Source organism: Acanthaster planci, linkage group LG02 (assembly GCF_054643075.1).
Source record: "Acanthaster planci isolate LZ-2023a linkage group LG02, COTS_SCS, whole genome shotgun sequence".
Lineage (NCBI taxonomy): Eukaryota > Metazoa > Echinodermata > Asteroidea > Valvatida > Acanthasteridae > Acanthaster > Acanthaster planci.
The window spans coordinates 8,633,367-8,654,918 of NC_141778.1; the positions used below are offsets into that span (position 1 = coordinate 8,633,367).

A 21,552-nucleotide genomic window follows, 5' to 3' on the forward strand; every position below is an offset into this window, starting at 1 on the left:
AAATATCTAAGCTAATGCAAAGCAGAATGTACTCTCCTGACTCAGCAAGACACAATCACAACAGGATGTCCATTGAACAGTGGAAAACAAGGACAGTCAATGCTGAGGATATTCATACATTCATACAACACCACACATTTAAGGTACCATACATAAGAATAATTTATTTGGCTTTTAAATACAAGTGTAATAGTCATGATAAATTTATTAACTTGTAATCATGCAAACAATGCATAAACTATGGAAAAAGACACCGAGTTCTTGCATTGCGACTGCCACTCATCAAATTGCACTCTTCCAATAAGAAAAGAAAACAAGAAGCTCAAATTTCTCCTACTCAAACTGATTACTGATCATAAATGGCAAAGTGTGCCGGCTACATGTATAAATGAAATTCTAAAGTTTCTTAATTTTCTGCTTCAGGCTCTATTGCAACAATTGTGATCTGGTTTGTCAAATATGCATTTCAACAACATTTGGCAAAAGGATACTAAAAACAATACAAAAATGTGACCAAAACTTATTTCACAATTTCACCATAAATACATTTAAGTCAAAACTACCACTTTGTAAATAAAGAAAGCAAACATTTCATTGGCAAATTACAAGTGTTTCAGAGTTGTAAAGTACGTGCACTGTCATGACTCTAAGTTTATGACAGCTTTAAAATTCCTTTGCTTCAAAAAACAAACTTTCAAAATGAAATCTCAAGAATCAATCAAGAATGATCTGTAAGATTTCAGGTGAATGTTACACATGTGATGCCATGGAGATGTAGCCACATATCATTTGTGACTATTTTTTTTCCAAGTCGTCAGATGACACAGGCTCAAATCATACAGACCTACAATGGCATGTAACCTGGGCCCTGTTCGGAGATATTTGTCTCTCAGCGTGAACCGGTGGATGTGAGAAGAAATGCTCTCTGTTGGTCAACATCTGTTGCAATGTAGCATGTTTATGATTTGAAAAAACAAAAGAAAAAACCCAAGAATGTCTTTTTAATGACTTAGAGAAAAAAAGTTAAATTGAAATTTAAAATAACACAGTAACTTATAATTTTTCCATTGTATGTGTATAATTACTTTATAAATAGAAAACAATGTGTACATGAATGCTATGGGAAGCCTTGAGATGCTTGGAGGTGTGTATGCCCAGATTTGCACACGCATGCCCAGAATGAGCAAAATGGACCAGTGTCAGCTTCCACCAAGCACCTCAAAGTCTCCCATAACAAATGCCATTCAAGCTTTGCTGTTTATTTCAATTAAAAGTACACGTAACTACATATGCAAAGAACTCTGGGCCCAGTCTTAGTCTGCACTGGTAAAAATACTGTTAAACTAACCACACGTACATGTACATTTATGCTTTAAAGCAAAGGAGGCCAAGACCAAGTCAAAAAGTACATATAAAACACATGAAAGTTTGGCTGAATGGCTGGTACAGTGTACGTGTACTTTTTGCTAAGCATGTATACCAGTACAAGGATTATACATGTACATGTAAACAGTATTTGGCAGAGAACCGGTAATCATACATATGAGCAATGCATGATCACACATTTTCGGCTGGTAACCTGTTTTCTGCTTAGCTAAACTTGACTGTGCTTTGTTGAAATTGGACCCAAGCTGCAAAAGACTTTTAAGTACATGTACCGGTTCAGATACAAACTGTCTTTATTACACTGCATTCATGAATTTCAAATGTCAAAAGTACCATTAACTGCTTCATATGACTGGAATATACCGGGAAGTTGAACTAATGCCATGGAGGAAAGATCTAAACACAACAAAAGAAAACTGAGTGCACAGTAACTGTCTTTGAGAGTTAGAAATTTTTACAACTGAATACATTTCCTTGTATAGCATAAACGTAAATATTGTGTGGCTCAGAGTGGGAGAATTTTATCACAAGGTAAAATCTGGACTTTGATTTATATAACTGACATACAGATCCCTGTCATTCAATTGTTTTAAAAGTTAAATTTAAAAATGATTTCAAATTACACAAGAATCCTCCTAGCAGACTTAATTTGCTTTCATTTTTGAACAAATTTAACATTCTCAATATTCCAGAAATTAAAACAAATCATGGAATCAATAACGCCTTTTAGAATCAACAGTTACAGTTTTCACAGGTTTTGGTTGTCACATCTGGGTTGTTCAAATTAATGCCCTTTGTGAAAGTTAATGCCTTTTATTTGGGAAAGGGTACACCTGGGATGAATCAGTGCGCACGCTTGTGACGGGCCGTACATGTACGAACAAGGACGATTCCGACTAGTGAATTGTAGATTCCATTCACCAATGGGGCTTTTTGAACCCTGGGGTGAATGACACCAATAATGAATGTCAATTGATGGTGATCCACTAATCAAAATGACAAGGATCTGTGTGTCAATAATAAAATCTAGTCTAATCCACTGATCTATTACATGTACAAGTACCCGGGTATGTGTCACTGAGCACCACGTGGACAGGCCCTACCCTCTGACCCTTCAAGATTACCATAAAATTAAACTGACCATTTTTATAGCACGCAACTATATCCCTATTCATAGTGTTAGTTTAAAAGTAGCACTAGCAATTTCTTGCACCTGTTCCTAATCACCCAGCTCCCACTAACGGTCATAACCAGTACCCATCAGTTTGTCACTGCTCCTGCCTATTCAACATCTGGTCCCCTTTACCTCATATCCTCACTAGGTTGCTCACACCATGCTCGCACAAGCTTCTCCCTGGTCCCTTGCCCCTATGGAACCTTTAACCAGTACCCCTCAGTTTGTCACTGCTCCTGCCTATTCAACATCTGGTCCCCTTTACCTCACATCCTCACTAGGTTGCTCACACCATGCTCGCACAAGCTTCTCCCTGGTCCCTTGCCCCCATGGAACCTTTAACCAGTGCCCATCAGTTTGTCACTGCTCCTGCCTATTCAACATCTGGTCCCCTTTACCTCATATCCTCACTAGGTTGCTCACACCATGCTCGCACAAGCTTCTCCCTGGTCCCTTGCCCCCATGGAACCTTTAACCAGTGCCCATCAGTTTGTCACTGCTCCTGCCTATTCAACATCTGGTCCCCTTTACCTCACATCCTCACTAGGTTGCTCACACCATGCTCGCACAAGCTTCTCCCTGGTCCCTTGCCCCCATGGAACCTTTAACCAGTGCCCATCAGTTTGTCACTGCTCCTGCCTATTCAACATCTGGTCCCCTTTACCTCATATCCTCACTAGGTTGCTCACACCATGCTCGCACAAGCTTCTCCCTGGTCCCTTGCCCCTACGGAACCTTTAACCAGTGCCCATCAGTTTGTCACTGCTCCTGCCTATTCAACATCTGGTCCCCTTTACCTCATATCCTCACTAGGTTGCTCACACCATGCTCGCACAAGCTTCTCCCTGGTCCCTTGCCCCCATGGAACCTTTAACCAGTGCCCATCAGTTTGTCACTGCTCCTGCCTATTCAACATCTGGTCCCCTTTACCTCATATCCTCACTAGGTTGCTCACACCATGCTCGCACAAGCTTCTCCCTGGTCCCTTGCCCCCATGGAACCTTTAACTAGTGCCCATCAGTTCGTCATTGCTCAAGTCCATTCAACAATTGATCCCCTTCACCTAAAAAACTCACTGAGTTCACATCACATTTCTGTACATGATTGCAAACCCCTTCCAACCCTGTATCCCCCTTGGTCTGTCATTGCTCTGGTCTATTCAACAGTTGGTCCCCCTCATCCAGGAGTTCTGCAGGCTCATACTCCCACTCCATTGACTCCTCGCCTTTGGGGTTCATAAGGCGAGAGTGGTGGTACCGGCTGCGCTCGGCAAAGTCGCCGTTCTCCTCCGTCACCTGCGTCTCTTCTACCATCCCCGGGGTGGGGAGAAGCGGGGTAAGGACGAATTGGTCAGGAGGGGGTGGGCCTGATCTGCAGGTGGTGGCGGTGGTGAAAAGGGAAGGGGTTGTTGGTGGTGGTAAAATGGGGGAGCAGTGAGTGGAGGGTGGAACACGTGGTGGATTGTGAGGGAACGGAGAGATTCATCCAGAGTTTAATTTTTCAGATTTGATGAAAGTTCTAACTTTCATTTTCAACAAACCACCACCACACGTTTATGACCAGCACCACCTCATATTTCACTGATGGTCTGAAGGTTTATGAGACATTGATTTTCCTGGAGAAAATGGATAACCTGTGCATGCACAACTTGAAATCTCAGAAAAAAACAGTATAACACATATACAGCATGGTTTGATGGGAAGTGTTTAGAATTACTAGTCCCGAGGTGAAAGTCAGCTTGACTACCTCCCGACGCAAACTTTCCAGAAATAAACCAGGCTGTATTTGTTTTATTACACCTTATAAATATTCAATTCATAAATGTGGGGATCTAACAACGTACTCATAAGACACCATTATTGTTTCAGAGCTGCATCTCATGAACAGTTCCATGTGTCATGCATGGCAACAGGGTTGAAATAGTCTGGTGCCATCACCCTTTAATGTGTCTTTACTGCAGTACAGTAGTTACCAGGACGACAAAAATAGACTGGTTCCATAAAGATTGCTTGCCATGGCCACACTCTACATTTCTATGAGGCGGGTTCCAAGGGGAATGTTTGGTGCTACCAGAGAAAACTACCGTACTACCACCACCACCACCACCAGATGTAAGGATCCAGAAAATGGCAAAAGACGAAGTCAAAATGCTGAGGCTACGGCCAGGAGCAACATAAATGTCTATGAGAAGTGGCTTCAGCCCAAGTCTGTGGCTTCCACATGCAGGTGCAGCTGCACATTTTTTTGGAGAGGACCTATTACAATGCCCACCACCTTGCTGGCGCCCTCATTAGTAAATGCACAAAGTCAATATAGCATTGATCCAACATCCACTGTGAATGCACTGAGAATGACAAACCCAAGCTTCTTCAGTTCCCGTCACCGAAGAGGGCAGATGATCAGCAGCGAGCTTCAGCAGAACCAGCAAGACCAGCAAGAGGTGATTCCTGGAAGAGCTGACTTTCACTTGACCTCAGGCTGACCCCGGCTAACCTTAAGGGACAACGCTTCAGGTGCCTTTCTGATCCTGGAGTAATTACCTTATTATGTTACACTTCTGTTAACAAACTTTTCTACCTTTTTACAAATAAGCTACTGTACATGTACATTACCCCAAAATAACAAAAACATATAGAATCAATAAAAAGCGAAAAAACTGCATGCATGTAAAAATAACCAAACTAGAAAATAACGGCCCAAATACCAACTGATAACTCATGATACAAAGATGAAAAACATGCAGGGAAATAATTGCTACAAAAGCCAAACGATATAAGAACAAAACAACAAAAGTTAAGAAATGACAGTCACATTTTCAGTTGAACAAAGATGTTAACAAAACAGGGTGAGTCCCACTCAAGGGAACAATCTAACACACTATCACATAATGCTCACTTTTTTGTGCGCATTCTAATGAAAATCATTTGTGGAACACTGTGCACTGTTTAAAACTGTTTGGTTTGAAAGGAATTAACCCGAGAATTTCAATCTTGCAATCTCTGGCACACCAAACATGTGCAGTGCCAACTGGTCTTACTAGCCCTATGTTCCCATTCCTCCAAAATGTTGTCAAAGTCTTCATTCCGGAAGAAAAACTAGAGGCCACTTACCTGCATAGCCTGGTGAAGAGCGATTTGATCCACTGGAAGAACTTGAACTCTGAGATGCCAGGGTACACCCCAGGGTTAGCCTGGCCGATGTAGATGTACAGGATTAAGTAGACAGAGACATTGGCAAGAGCGTAGCCCCACTGGATGGCAAACATGATGACCAGGGCAGCTAAGATCTGAGATGTATAGACATGATAGAAGTAAAAATAGAAGGGAAGAATGCAGTACATGTAGCCTGTGATTACCTCAAGGTTTTATGAGGCATAACCGTGTTTGAGGGTACCTCGGGGTCAAACCTCAAGCTACCCCTTCTTTCATTTTGCATTTTTCACCTGACCAAGCCGTTAAATCATCAGACACATATACCAAGAATAAAAAACTAGACTGGGTGAATCTAATCTTACTTTTAGCATGTCCCCACAAGCCTATGAATGGCTCTAGTTGAGTATTACTCACCCCAATGAAAGAAACCCATCGATTACAGAATCGGGAATACCATGATGCTGGCATGCGATCCACAGTGCCAAATGGTCTGCTATTATCTGTGGTGTGTAAAGCAAACCAGGTGATAATTTCAGACATCTTTAGGGTTGAAAAAAGGATGTTTGTCTGACATCCAAAAAGAAAAGGAAAATTGGCTCTCTCACTGGCCACAAAAGATGAAATTGAGTTTCAATCCAGAATTTCAAAGTTTCTTTAAACCTCATCTGGACACCATGCATAGCTACGCTTTCTGCATAAAGTCAGACTCACAAATGTCCATGAATAGTGATGAAGCTCTAGAACACGGAAGACTAAATTTGAATGTCTGGTTTGTGTTCATAAAAATACAATTTATAACAAGAAGCTTACCCTCAGTGCTTTCTAGAGGCTTGTGGGAATGCGAATGTGTATGAATGCTACATTATTCCACAAAGCTCAGTGAGACCCTAGAATCACTAAATGAAAGTCGTAAGTTGTTGTACAACAGAATTACTGTGGTCCACATGTGGTAAGAACAGGGCACAAGTACATCTTGAGATTCATTTTGGAGTGTTGACGGTTTCCTTTATCTTCAAGATTTGCTAAGATGTGCACAGTTGAATCTACTTGCCTAGCTTTTCTTGACTGTCAGTCGAATCTATCAGCCCCTCCTTGTCACTGACATCCACTGGACCGTCCCCAGCCCCTCTATTCTTCTCCCCCCAGCCGTCATAGTCCCCACCCACTCCTGACCCCCCGCCGGGCTTGGCCATGTCCTTCTTGGGGAACATCCTTTCGGCCTTGTCAATGTCCTCCTTGAACTCTCGCAAAGCGTCGTCCTTTGGCTGGGCATCCTCGGCCTTGAGGGCACCGTAGGTCGTCTTGTCGTCGCTCTTATTGATGACATGCGCCAGGAGGCTGTCCTTCTCCTTCTTGGACTTGGCGCTCTTCTCTTTGTCGTAGCTCATGGCCAGGGAGAAGTAGGCATAGTCCATGGCTATCGGTCAATATCAAAACAAAAAGGGAACTTGCAACAGTCCATTTCTTACTGTTCTGCATCAATCAAGTAAATGATATAAAATAAAAGCGGGTCCAATCTTGGCGCGAAAAACAACAGTCTGTTTCGGGCACCTTCCTTGTAAATTACATGGAAGGAATCAAGCCTAAGGCAAGGCGTTAACTGAGTATTTTATAGTAAAAGTGAGGCTTGAAAATAAATCAAATCCAAAACTCATATTTCTATCTACTGGTACATATATGATCAAAACCCTCAGCACTCAGTCTGTACAGATTACCTCCATGCATGAGGCTTGATTTCACTTTCAATCCACTCTGAGAGTAACAAAAGAGGGCATGTTTTTTGGTACTCACCGCATACGTGCCATGAGGCGTGCAAGTACTAGCATGTTTGACGTGGAGCACGCTGAGTACGCGCAACTAATTTATTCTGGCATGTATGGTCTTTGCGTACACGCAGAACGTGTGCAAGAACCCACTTGTAACCACCTGTCTTTCTTTTCACTGATTGGGGGCGCACTTGAGCTTGGGGCGGATAACGTATGTAATAACAGTGTGGTGGAATTAGGTCTCTGAGCTCTGAGGTGCAACAAAAACATGCCAAAATTAGGCTGGTTGAAGATTTCTCCTCACCTGCATAAGTGACAAGAAACGGCATTGTGACGATGGGTCCCAACTCGTTCACATGACCGATGAAGATGAAGAGGATAGCGACAAAACAGACAACCAGTGAGGCAAAGATTGGCTCCTTGTTGGGCCCTTTCTGCAATCAAGGGGTTGTAATAAAAAATTAAGAATTCAGTCACTGGGCAACTGCCATTATGCCTTTTTGCTCTCTTTGAGAAAGTTGTGGGCAAGTCTGGGTCCCACACAGAACAGACGTTTTACCCTCGAAGATGTTTACAGATTTTCAGTATTTTTCATTCTCCTGCTAGGCATCTGGATGAACAATACCTACAAGCATTTTGACCTCACTAGCCTTTGTGATGATTTGTGCAATTAAAAAAGCATGGTGTTCCATATGGGACGAAAGGGTATTTTTGTGGAGTTTCCCTTGCACAAAAGGTGATATTTTAAGAATGAAACCTTCTAGTCTTAAACACAGGGTTTCTTATATTTAAACTACACCGCTTTGAACAATGGGTGAATGTGTATGATCCTCTAGTGCTGTCCAATGATCCTGGACAAAATAACCAACTTTACCCGGAATTTAAAAAACTTTTTCAACAGCTGCGAATAGGAAGAAATAGTTGAGGTACAGATGGACAGATTTTGAACAGGGTCACCCGACTGTACAATGCCACTGGGCAATCGTGAAGATTCACTGATCAAACCCAACAATGTTACACATCTTCTAATATCCTACTAATACACACAGGACATACATACTGTTTTTTCTACATTCTACCTACCCCGTGGCCAAGCACTTTGATGATGGGGATAACATTCTCGTTGGCAATGCATTGAAGGATCCGAGGGGCTCCATACAGACCCCCTAGACAGGAGGACAAGCTGGAGATATACAGGCCCATCAACCAGAGGAAACCCACTAGAGATACCTTGGTCGAAAGGAAAAATCTGACATATTTACTATTGTTTTGTGCAAAGCGAAGGAGGGGAATAAATTTAGGTTACAATGAAGAAAAATTCTTGTTTATTATTGAAAGACGAGTTGGGTGAGGAGTTGGTCAGACAACTCAAGGAGGTTGTACTACTACTTCCAATTATTGCCTCCAATGCATGTGCAAATATACACACACAGGCAAAATGTAGGGAGGGGAAGCAGTTGTCTGCCCCTTTAAAGCATGATATGTATGGATGCATTCAAACCTTGTGTCTAGAGCTAGAGTATTATGTTGGTCTAGTCTTTGCCAGGTGCTTATGCGTGGGCAGATACTGACAACAGATGTATCTTCAGCTCTATTTACATGCATTTGCCGCCATCTGCAATTGCCATTTTATGGATTCTGTACATAAACATTCCTTTTTTATATGGCACAGATAAAGAACAAACCAAAGACCGTGATCAACTACAGTGGAACACCACTATACTGTACACCGCTACACCGAACATTGGGCTATACCGAACACCGTCCTTGGCTCCCAATGTTTCATGCACAAAACCTACCAAACATGAGTTTTTTTTAGTTTGATGACAGCGGCCGCTTTTGAAAAGGTTCGAATGGCCAAAATAGCTTACAATCTGGTTACAGTGCTCGAGTACGCATCTACGCTTTCATCAGTTTTCTGCTGCATATTCCGAAACCTTCCAAGCTCGTCATGAGAAAGAGAAAGATCATGGCCCTTGCCGATAAGTAAGAAATCATCAAGAGAATTGATGGTGGAGCCTTGCAAGCAGCTATTGCTCGAGAATACAGGATTGGCTGCTCAACGGTCAATGAAATCTACAAAAATATAAATAAAACACAAGCACCTTCTCCCTTCCCTTCATCATGTTGTCATTCATCATACATGTATTCATTTTATTGTTTTTACAAGTACATTTCATTCTCAAAACAACATTACGGCTGAAAGAAGATTAATCACAACTTTTAGGATTAACTTGAAACCAATTTTGTAACTCAATAATTAATAAAAAAATAAATATAATGAACAAATATACATTTCTAGAAACCTTAAATGTGAGTGCAATGGCAAACCATCAAGAAAACAGCGAAGCACAGAATCACAAGAGGGAGGACTTCAGTTAGAGAAGAGAGGGCGTTATTGAACATGGCGACAAAACGTTTGGCATTTAATTTATCTATACTGAACGTCCGCTGTACCAAACATTTAGCGTGGATTCCGTCCAGTTTGTTATAGCGGCATTCCACTGTACATAACAGAGACACCTGTGTCAACTGCACATCCACCCTTGCAAACGGCAAATTTGCCAAGCTCAACCTGTTGTCCACCCCTACCTTCTCAGCGATCATGTAATCCTCTTGCAGCGCCCAGCGAGCACAGGTAGCCCCCAGCAGCAAGACGAAGAGCAGATAGAGGACAGTGGTCACCCCAAGGGCTGACAGCGTGCCATAGGGGATGCTCTTCTTGGGGTTGCGCAGGTCACCGCTCATGTTGATGCCGGCCATCACACCTGTTGCCGTCGGGAAGAAGACTCCAAAGACGGTGAAGAAGTTCTCACCTTCCAGGTAGGAGGGACCTGAGTTGTTGGTGAAGGCCAAACTGTTGAAGCCAAGGACGCCATTTTCTTGAGGACAGCAGAAAAGGAAAACACAAAGTGAGCACGGCATTTTTCTTTTTACTAAACTGGTACTACGACTTTTTACTAAACATCACTACAACCTGTGGTATGAATCCCATCTAGGTCAGCTTGTGGATTGAGTTTTCAGTTCCCGCCTGATGCCATGGGTTTTCCCTGGAATATTTACCAGAGCTTTTCCTCCTCCCTCTAAAACTTAACATTTTTTCATTGTTATAATCATCCTGTAATCGGCATTTCTACTGTTGGACGCACATGAAATAAAATAAATGAAATAAACAAGTACATCTTTCAAACAGTCTAAGAAGGAATTCCCGCCATCTCGATGTTTTAACCTTCTGCCATCACTTTGTCAGAACACTTAAATTGAACAACACCCCAATACCTTCATTTCCACGCATTTGGCTGAGCCTCCCATCTCACATTAGGACTCTGGGACAGTTGACTCTTTAACGTGTTTCACTCGAAACCTGATTACCCACTTTTATGACCTGTAGTTTGCCTTTATACTTACTGGGAATGTTCCGAAATTTATTGTTAAACTGATTAATGACACTTCAACTTCCAGCTTGTAAAAGATTACTTTTATGTTATTCTAATTTTATATCAATTATATAGAAATGCACTATTTAATGTATATTTCCTGTGCTCTGGGCCATTTCACAAGGACAGCCACTGGCTTGAATTGGATGTATCTTGAGAAAGGTGGGATGGGTTTGGGTTGGGGTGTGTGGGAGTGTTGTGTGGTGGCTGAGTGAGGTTGGGCCCAGAGCACTGACAATATGCAAATGTTTGATCATACATGTTGTGTGTTGGCATTTTAAGTTTGGATAGGTCCTTGGCCCACAGTGTTTAATTATACTGTTATGAATCCAGGCCAGCTTATAACCCTTTTATTTAGTCCCTGTCTCCCTTTTGCCTATTTTTCCCTTTCTTATCTCTCCATTTATCCACCTCACTATCTATTGTCCAGTTTTCCTCAGTTTTTGTTCAGTTTGTTTTATTTCACTGCCAGTTTCTGTATTGTTTTGCTTGATGGCCAAATAAAAATTAATAATAATAGTAATATTTACCGAAAATGGGTCACTTGGGAGACATTCCCATAGGAACGTGCACAAAATTTTTCAAACTTTACCGTCCCATAATTCAATATTCCCTAATCCGATCTTAACCAAACTTTGCATGTTTTCCTTTCAGACCCTAATCTATCATCTCTCAAAATGTGGACTGTAACAATTTTCCTCCTTTTGGTAGTTGGAGCATTAGGGAGACATTGAAATGTCTCCCTAATGACCGATGTCTCCCTAATGTTGAAAAATTTAACACAAAATGTCTCCCAAGTGACCTACTTGGAAATACAATAACAATAACATAATAATAATATGAGGATGCTGTTGTCTTGAGGACGTAAGAAACTCCAACACAAAATGAGGACACATTAATGATGCCTACAGGCTATCAGTAACACAATCTCATAAAAGTGTTCCCAACAGTACATTACAATGCTGGAAATGCACAAGACTAAACTTGCTGATTTCTAGGGTTTTTTAGACCTGCAAACCTCTTAGTTGAACATCTAAAAAATCAGGAATGTTCCTTGCGTAGGTATGATCTGCTTTGCACATACAGTGCATGTAGATCATTCCGAGGCAACGTTCTAATCAGGAAATGCCATGTTCAAAGTGAAACAGCCATCCATTCCAAAAGGAGCATTCCACATGGTCCAAATTACTTTATGAGACACTTCCTGGGCCACAGAGCCAAGATAAATTCCTAGCATACTCAAGACTAGAGGTGATGATTTTTATGCCAGACAAGCAGGGGAAATAGCGAATCATGTAGACTAAGGTTTTGTCCCCAGTTTCGGAACCATGATGAAACTATGAAAGACTTCAACCTCTGGCACAATGTTAGATGCAATGATGTTCCTGTTGTAGTAATGGAACCCATACTGACTAACAGCTTCCATGGTAAGGGGCCCAAAGTGTCAATCTGGGGCCTCATGGCAACGTTGGAGGTGAAAACAAGGCGTGAGAAAGGGACTACTGATTTGTCAACACTACAACCCTTACCGTGGTCAGACTGGGCAAATGTCCCAACCAGGAAGTCCAGTGTAGCAATGCCCAGTACAGCCAGCAAGATCAGCTGCATCTTGACCACCCACTTGACTCCGGCAATGTTGACCGCCAGCAGGAGGAGGATGGTGGCTATGCCCACCCCCCGGACTGCCCAAGTGTTCTCCCAATTAAAGGTCTCGGCAATGGACTCGCCAAAGCCCGTGCAGTAGAGGGCGCATGCCACGGTCTGTGCATGAACATGAGGAAACAATTCCATGCAGTGGTCAAGGATGAAATCTAGACTTAACCCTATCCATTGAATGCAACAAAATGCACTGATTCAGAATGGAAATCTAGGTTTAGCCCCATCTCTGTGTAATGAAACAGAATGCAACAGTGGTGAAAAGTTACATACATTATTGCATTTAGAAGAGGCAGAGTACATGTACACTGTAAAACTTGACGGGGGGCAAGGCTGGTGTTTATCCAGTGTACTACACAGTGCCACAGAACCCAACAGTGCATGTGGATGTAACGTACATGTACATGTGTTTACTGCATGAAGCAGGATTCTCAAATCAGCTGTGTTGCATTCTGTTGGGGGTTAGAGTTGATTTGGAAAACATTTACGGAAAATATCGCACACCTTCTAACCCGTTTATCACTGTAATAAAACCACCCAGCCTGTTACATGTACTTTCCCTACTGCTAGAAACTGCCCAGGTGTTCTATATTTTCTTAATTCATTAGTGACTGCATGCTATGCAATACATTGTAGTACAGGTGTTAAAACTTTGAAATGCTTGGCGATTTGACCATCTTTCTACATGTACGGTATTCTGTTTTCACTCTGAATTTTCCTTTTTGATTCAGAATTTTCTGAATTCATGTTCTGCTTCTACTTCCGAATTCCAATTCCAGCTTAATTACAATGAACACTATAGCTACCGTAGTGAGTTGAACTGACCTAAAATGGACAGTTCAATCAGCATTTGTTTGTTTCAATTTAAGCCTTTCTTGCACTTACCTGCCCAAAAACATATAACATCCCTATAGCTCCCCCTATCCTCGCTCCTAGAACCTTGGAGACTAAGAAATAGACACCGCCACTTTCTACATGACACCTCTCACAGACGCCAATGGCTGCTAGAGCAGCAATGAGTGCTACTAAAACTGTAAGTACAACTATGAGGCAAGATAGGCCAATCCCTGCATTACCCTGTGGGGAAAAAAAAAGGAGACAAAATAAACTATTATACCGTACATTTAATAGTATAAATATACCCATACACATGTGTACATATACATGTATAATAGTCTGCATATCCTGGTATCGTACATGTACATGCATACAAAATGAGTATGACAAAAACATTGAATGTTTACCAGTACAATGGTACATGAGGTGACAGATGAAATGTTTTATTTCACGAGGTCAAGCTGCGCGGCACGGAACATTTCATCAGTCACTGAAATGAAATTATTCTTACCACTGCACAAATGTGAAATATTCATTGTTTTATACAACACCTGTACATTGTAAATCCTCGTCATCATTTCCTCTTCTGTTAGAACAAATGGTCGTCTTGTATTAATGGCCACCATTTTGTGAAACAGATTCAATTCTGCAGCGCGGCCATCGCACCAGTATTGTGCAATGTTAGACTGGTTCATTATTTTCTTCTTTCTTAATGGGAATGAAATATATGAAATAGGGGCGGGAACCAGGCAATTAGGTGAAATGAAGTTCTATTCAATGGTATCCCTGATTTGAACAACTAATTCAATGAGATGTGATCAACGATCCACCAATCAGATGTCAAGGAATTATGCAAGTATTGCATAACGTACATGTACGTGTACTGTGTAATACTGAAGTAACATGTGTACAACACATGTACATCTCCTGTGTGTACAGACTGCTTAGGGCACCATTTTTTAGCATGATCTTTACATATATGTACATGTATCAAGATTTGTTCACAGGATGAGTCACCATTGAAAAGCATACAAAAACTTCCAGTTTGTAACAAACGCAGGTAACCAGCCCAAACCTCATCAAACATGTGTTGCTGGCAACTGGTTCTCTGCCACTCGGCTAACCGAGTTTACTTGTAAAGCAATCATTTCTACTTTGTAGCGGACCCAGCTCAAGTTGAAAAGTTTGAAGCTGCTCTGTTTCCTCACCACAACCCAGCCAGTTCTTAAGAAGATGACCACACCGAAAATGTTGATCATGCACGATGTGAAGACACCATCCCAGGTACCGAAGAGTACAGGCTCCCGGACAAAAAAGTTGGCTTTCCACCATGGCTTCTGGCTTGTCAATGATCCCTGGAGAAAATAAATAGACAGAGTAAAGTAAACTACAATCACTGGGAGATCAAGTACTCTATCAATCTTGCCTCAAGATTGCTTCAACTCAAAAAACAGTCCATATCGAGATCATGAGATGCATCCTAAAACAGCAGCTCAACATTTTCAAAGGAATGGTAATTTCTTTGATCTGTGCGGCTCAATCACAACGTTGCATTAGGGCTTATACACGTACATGTACAGTGCGTACTGTACAAACTCTAACTGCCGAGGCGTTTTTCTGCAAAGTTTTGTGATTTTTTGAATCCTCTCACATCTACCACTGTGTTGGAAACTACATGTAAGTGTACAAGGGCCATCAAGCTCTTTGTAAAGAACTGTAACAGCGACTGGGCTAAACATGTACATTGTACTGGTCCAGGGTGGGAATTTACGTTTAATTTGAAAAACATTTAGAAAACTTTCCCATACCGTTTCAATGTGTAACCTTACCATGGTGTCATTGAAACAAATTGTGCACAATGTAAGTTGTCGACACAAAGTTGCGGTGATGAATTGAGGTATTCCTTTGATATGACCAAGAGTAAAGTGTTCCTAAAATCAGATTACATGAACATTTGACAGGCATCGTTTATAATAAAAGTGAGAGCAAGATTGTGTGTGGAAATCAAAATGCCAAACCTACAAAAGGGGTAGTTCCATTAAAATGTTTGGGAATACAAGTTACGGATTTGAAATTTTTCTGGTTTGGTTTAAACGTGTAAACGTCCCCCCCAGTGCAGTGTACGAACCGGTACTGTTGTCATGGTTGTGGTCAAAAGTTTACAAGCACTATGAAATGAATGTGTTTATCTATTCCTGTGCAGCTGGCATGGCTGGCAACCATTCCTTTTCTACGTGATTATTCAAAGCATTTACTTTATCAAATACTTTATACATGTACTTTATAAATATTTAATACATTTGTTACAGTTTCAGGTAAATAAAGTACCATAGATGTGCTGGCTGATTAGCAAAAAAAAAACAAAATAGATGCCAACAATTAGCACAGTCCCTCCAATTGTAATTAAACACTTCCAGTCTACCGGGTAAGTGTAATTAAGGGTTTGACCTCAACTTTGACTGCTTCATTTTAGAAACTCCTCCATGTACATGTAAACGTAAACTCCTTGTGATCATGAACAGATCTAGGAAGCTGGGAGAGTTGGGTAAATACATGTATAATCAAGATAGAAGTAAGTTAATATGAGAGTGAAATTATTCCTCTGCACATGTACACATACATGTACACATACCGATACAAGTACATGTACATGTAAGGGGATGTGAAATACATTAATAGACACAAAGCAAGTCTAATAAAAAGTATAACATTGTGTTGATAGATGAAACTTCTTTTCACTAAAACCTCCAGCCTCTAATATTCATGATAAGGTTTCACAGCAAATGAATATGGAAGAAAGCTTATCTGCACTTGTCAACTGAATGCATGATGGATACTGGTAATTCATATGACCTACCGGTACATGTATGAAATATAATCTCCCACACATACATGTACTGCCGCAGAGTGATATTTTTCCTCCTGACAGTTGACCATCAGTGCCAAGCTAACATGATGCCCGGCAACAAATGACTGCCATAGGGTAATCAAATCTTAACCTAACATGGCCCTCTCCTACATGTGCATGTACATATTGACACAGATGGATCTACATGTACACATACACTGTACCAACACAGTTGGATGTGTTCAAGATAACAAACTGTACAGGGATCTAATATACAGGGATGTCTGTACATGTACATTGTACATACATGTACATGTACATACATTTACATGTACTGTACATGTACTGTACTGTAGTAGGCATGGTACATTGTAAATTTCATTAAAATCCCCAAATCCAGAAAAATCTATCCAAAATATATCAATAATTATATGTAATTCTCTTCTAAACAATATGTAACCCACTCTGCAAAAAAGGGTAATAAGTCGTGCAATTCCAAAATATGTTATGGCCTGTTCTGGAAGAAGGCAAAATGTCTTAAAAATGTGATTTTGTGTTTTTTCCTCTATTAGCTTGTATAACATTTATGTATTCAGAATTTGTGACTACAAACATGGATACTGATAAATAAAGATGAAAAATTGATCATTCAGTAGGAAATCCTACATAGCATTGTGTTTCCAAGTGTTACACTTTCTGAGCTTTTGCTCAGAAAGTGCTTTTATTGTATCCAAAAATGTGGATATCTCTGGAACGCAGTGCATATGGGGGCATTCATAAATCAAATTGTACCTTTTGATGTACATGTACTCAATCCAGCCACATCAAAAACTGATAACCTGAATCTGGCGACTTATTACCCATTTTTCTAGAGCCGGTCACACATAGTCTATCGGATATTTGCCATTACATGTATCTGTTTGTGCATTATACATGGGCAGGACTTCAACGGGTTATTCTTTTGTTGGGCAAAAAATAGGTCAAACACAAAGTTGTGTTTGTCCCCACAACTAGGGAACAAGTACATGTACATATACATGTGTATGTGTGTGAAGCTGTATTGCTCAAATTTCAAAAAAAGGAAATGCGACCTGATGACAGAGATGTATGACCTGCTTGTAAGAGCATGTTTAAAGGATGACTTTTCACTTACATGAAAATATGTAGATCCAAGGAGTGTTATTTATTTATCAAGGTCATAAGATGGCAGCAAGATACAATTATGGAGGTGTACAGTATGCAAACGTACCGATGCAGTACGTACTGCAATGGCAGTTTTCAAAGCTGCTGGATATAAACTTCATGAGATATACATACATGCACATTTGTACATGTACATGTACATTTTGCAGCCTGCTTTGTAAATTAAAGTTGCACAATGTACCGGTACACATGTACGTAGTACACAGCTGCTCAGATAAAACTTGGCAAATACAGGTATGGTATACCGCTACATACATGTACATGTACGGTAAGTCTTTTCACATTTGGATCCCATTTAATTAACTAGCAAAACTGAAAATAGAGTAATAATACTTTTGTTTTGAATGTTTTCAACCGCTCTGTAACAGTCCAACAATGTCACACAACTTGGGAGTAAATCACATGTACCATGTACTGGTATATAACATTCTACATGTTCTAAAGCAACCCACTCTAAACATGGACATACATGTTCATGTACATGTATATCCATGTACTGGTACATGTACATGGATGTACATTGACACACAAGTGTATACTCATACAGTGTACACTTGCCAATGCACAGAATTCATTGCTTGGTCCTGTCCACACAAAAGCAGAAAGTGAGGACTAATTTTCTTAGGGGAATTTTTGAGTTACATGTATGTGTATCCATCACAAAAAATGAAGAGGAGGCTGAAAGAGTGTTTACAATGTGGGTAAAATTATTTTTTTTCTCGCCGAGGTTTAACATCCATGTGAGTAAATTAAGCATGTGTGAAAATTTTTCCATGCAGTATACTAACTACATGTACATGTACAGTATCTTTAAAGCTCCAACATCCCCTTGAATCCCATTCAATCATGCCTATAGGCTAGCTTCATTCTCATATTGACCCTGTACGGTGCATCATCCTTTCTGCCAACAGCATCTGAAATCAATAAATTGCCGGCTTCCCTCTCCATAGCTATTTGCACCAGGACAAGTCTCATTTCATATTCCAAACACAATGACAGATGGATAGTAGTGATATACTGGCTGTGTGGGAGAGGATTATAAGGTGGATATGGCAAAACTAATGTGTACAGCTTTCCCTCGGGCAACTACTGTACATGTACCTGTACGGGTACATGTGTATTAAAAGGAGCTGTGTGGGTGCATACTCCAGCAGGAATCATCCCAGGAGAAAGTACATGTACCATTGATGAATTTCACATATCTTTATCATGAAGATGTAAATGAACATATCAGTATGACATACATGTACATGCAGTTTGTGTATTGTGAACATTTAAATCGCAGCATCTGCAAGTAATGAACATGTCAATATGCGTACTTAGACTAGCCATGAAAGCAAGAATACATGTACATGTACGTATGTACATGTATATCAAGATAGTGAAACAAAGCCCTGAAATACGGTATTGTACAGCAAAGCGTATATGAGTGTTTTTTGTTTGCTCTGTTTTTTACAGTCGTATCTATTTGTACTTGATGATAGCACAGGTATGACCAACATGCATGACAGTAAATTTAGTTAATTTATTTACCATGTTAACACTGATTTTTTCTTTTACAATGTGAATGCTGTGGAAGTTTTATCACCAAAATCCTAAGGACAGTGCAAGTCTGGTAAAGTCAAAATATTTCTCAAAATGTTTTGAGTTTACAGACCAAAAGAAGTCTGGCAGCACTGGAGTAAAGAAAACAGTCAAAGTGTGCTGTTATAGTAGGGACTCCACATTGCATTTCCATGCACCATTAACATGCATGTAAACTACACGAGGTACCGGTAAGTTCAAAACATGGCAAACATGTAAACTCTTTTTGGGGACAAAAAGTCTTTAGACAGAATGCCTTTCAAAACAATTTATCTGGAGGATAACCCTCAATATTCACACAACTTTGGGATGAAGCCAAAAATGTTTTGCATATCTGTCATTCTAAAAAAAACCAAAGGGCGGACAGACGACAGAAACAGAAGCCTGCATGTTGATTGAAACTTTAATCAATAAGATCAGCTGCCACCTCAAGACGTGACACATACATGTAACAGGCTGTACATGTATATGTCATGCACAGTAGTTAGGCATAATTCAGCTGGCAGTTCCATCGCTGAGAATGGGATTGGAAATGTATGGTTTTAATGTGGTTTTATATAATCAGCAAAACACTGAAACTTTGTTTGAAAGCCAAAGCTACATGTACAGGTATGGTAAGTCTTCAGAGATGCAGTCTTCAATATCTAACTACATGTACACTTTACCCAGACATGCCAGAGTGGCTGGCCCCAATCCTGTTCAAAACCTCCTCCCACTTGTCTCCTGCTACATTATAGGCTGGTGTACAATGTATCACACGATGTCACTTCACCTACACATGGCTGATTTTGACTGATATGGATAGGGTAATCACGTGTATTTTTGTAACAAGTTGATTCCAATATGCGCAGCGTACCATAGGTACGGTATGTTGTATTATAAACGAAACGGACGTGTACTGGCCACAAAAAATTGTTACTGAAAGATGTGATCAAGAACAAAAGCAAGAACAAACATGCCTCTGTAACTTGGACAAATTCACATCACGAGGAAGGGTAACAAACAAGCATGCATGCATATCGGTACACTACACTGTACTGTCTATAGATTGCTGTCATATTGCCCACCATAAAAATATTACCTTTGGTTAATATCAGTTAAGTACCTCATAATAAATTTCTTCGACTTTTAAAGAGGTCTGTATGGTATTTTCATAAAGTAATGTTTAGTAGTGGTGTTTATTACACATATTTTGTGTTTGGATAGCTGCCTGAGATATATTTTAACACTTACTGAATTTGATTTGCTTTGGTAGTGATGGCCAGCGGTAGTTTAACAGCAGCCACAGTATGCAAAAATGTGACTGTGACATGTATACGATGTACGTAGATGTATAGAAAGAACAGACCCTACCGGTACATAATGTCCATGTACATGTACATGTATTCACTGCATTTTCTGTACAGCATAGAGGTACCGTACATGTACATGTACATGTACGTGTACTCAGTCAGCCAAGCTGACATGATACTCACTCTGACGACAATGCCAGTTTCTGGGGAGCAGTGCCCTCGAGGAAGCACAGTGATGAAGATGCTAATGCAGGACAAGGTGAGAGCATATGGCATCTCAAGACATCAGTCAATCTCAGTGCCGAGCATGTCAGCATGTGCATTCCCAAAACACCATTTTGTATACAGAGATATTTCTGCATTTTACCATGTTTACATGTACATTGTTTAATCAGCCATGTTCCTAGAAGCTGAGTGCCGTGTATTTTTTTTCTTTCACAGATACATGTAAAGTACATGTACCGTGTACTCACAGTGCACATGTCAGCCATGTATTTACAAATTTCATGAAGACTTCATCCAAATTGTATTCCAAATGTCCACAGTAAAATTGACACACGCACTTTAATCACCCCCCCCCAAAAAAAACCCTTCCAAACCACTCTGAATTGTCACAGTGCCCAAAAAAGCTTGGTACAAATTCTGGAGGTCCAATCGATGAGGAAGCACGACAACCGTTGGGTAATAGCCAGCCAATCGAAGCTCAGTCAACTCGCTATGAGTACAATATTGACATACTCCAGAGCAAGCAGCTGCCACCATCTGACCATACAGGAACAACACAATACAGTATACATATTATATGCCGGTATACAGGCATAACAGGCATCATGTATCAGCCAGTATGACTGGAAAGCATCAATTTTGCAGATGTGTACATGTACATGTACATACCGGTACATGGTACAATCTACCGTACCATCCACCCAGGGTATACCGGTAGTATAAACTGTACATGTACAGTGTACAATGCAAACAATTGTAATACTTTTGCAATTAATGTGCATTTTGTACTTGTATTACATGTACTGTACATGTACAAGAAATTTACAAACTATCAGAAATTAGAGAATTTTCACCCTCTGTTTTTTTCTATTAAAGGTTCTTCACTTTCGCAAGTTTGTACCTGTACATGAAAACAAAACAAATTATTATTTTCAATTAGCCGTTCGGCCATTGTACACGGTATACTCCCCCATTCTAACTTTTTGGCAAAC

General features: G+C 40.4%; 1 protein-coding gene across 3 annotated transcripts in view; it reads right to left on the reverse strand.

The window, feature by feature from the left end:
• slc12a8 (solute carrier family 12 member 8) overlaps nt 1–21,552 on the reverse strand; it is a 36,611-nt gene that overhangs the window by 4,000 nt on the left and 11,059 nt on the right. For 2 of the 3 annotated variants that reach the window (XM_022235371.2, XM_022235370.2), the window contains exons 3-12: nt 14,617–14,763; nt 13,457–13,648; nt 12,445–12,676; nt 10,071–10,360; nt 8,562–8,708; nt 7,783–7,912; nt 6,764–7,129; nt 6,127–6,212; nt 5,671–5,846; nt 138–3,931 (exon numbers count right to left, since the gene is read on the reverse strand). In XM_022235371.2, coding sequence (XP_022091063.2) covers nt 3,703–3,931; nt 5,671–5,846; nt 6,127–6,212; nt 6,764–7,129; nt 7,783–7,912; nt 8,562–8,708; nt 10,071–10,360; nt 12,445–12,676; nt 13,457–13,648; nt 14,617–14,763 — 1,995 coding nt within the window. In that variant the 3' untranslated portion in view covers nt 138–3,702. Of the gene's footprint in view, nt 1–137; nt 3,932–5,670; nt 5,847–6,126; nt 6,213–6,763; nt 7,130–7,782; nt 7,913–8,561; nt 8,709–10,070; nt 10,361–12,444; nt 12,677–13,456; nt 13,649–14,616; nt 14,764–21,552 lie in introns of those variants that run through there. The other variant, XM_022235372.2, reaches the window with a different exon arrangement.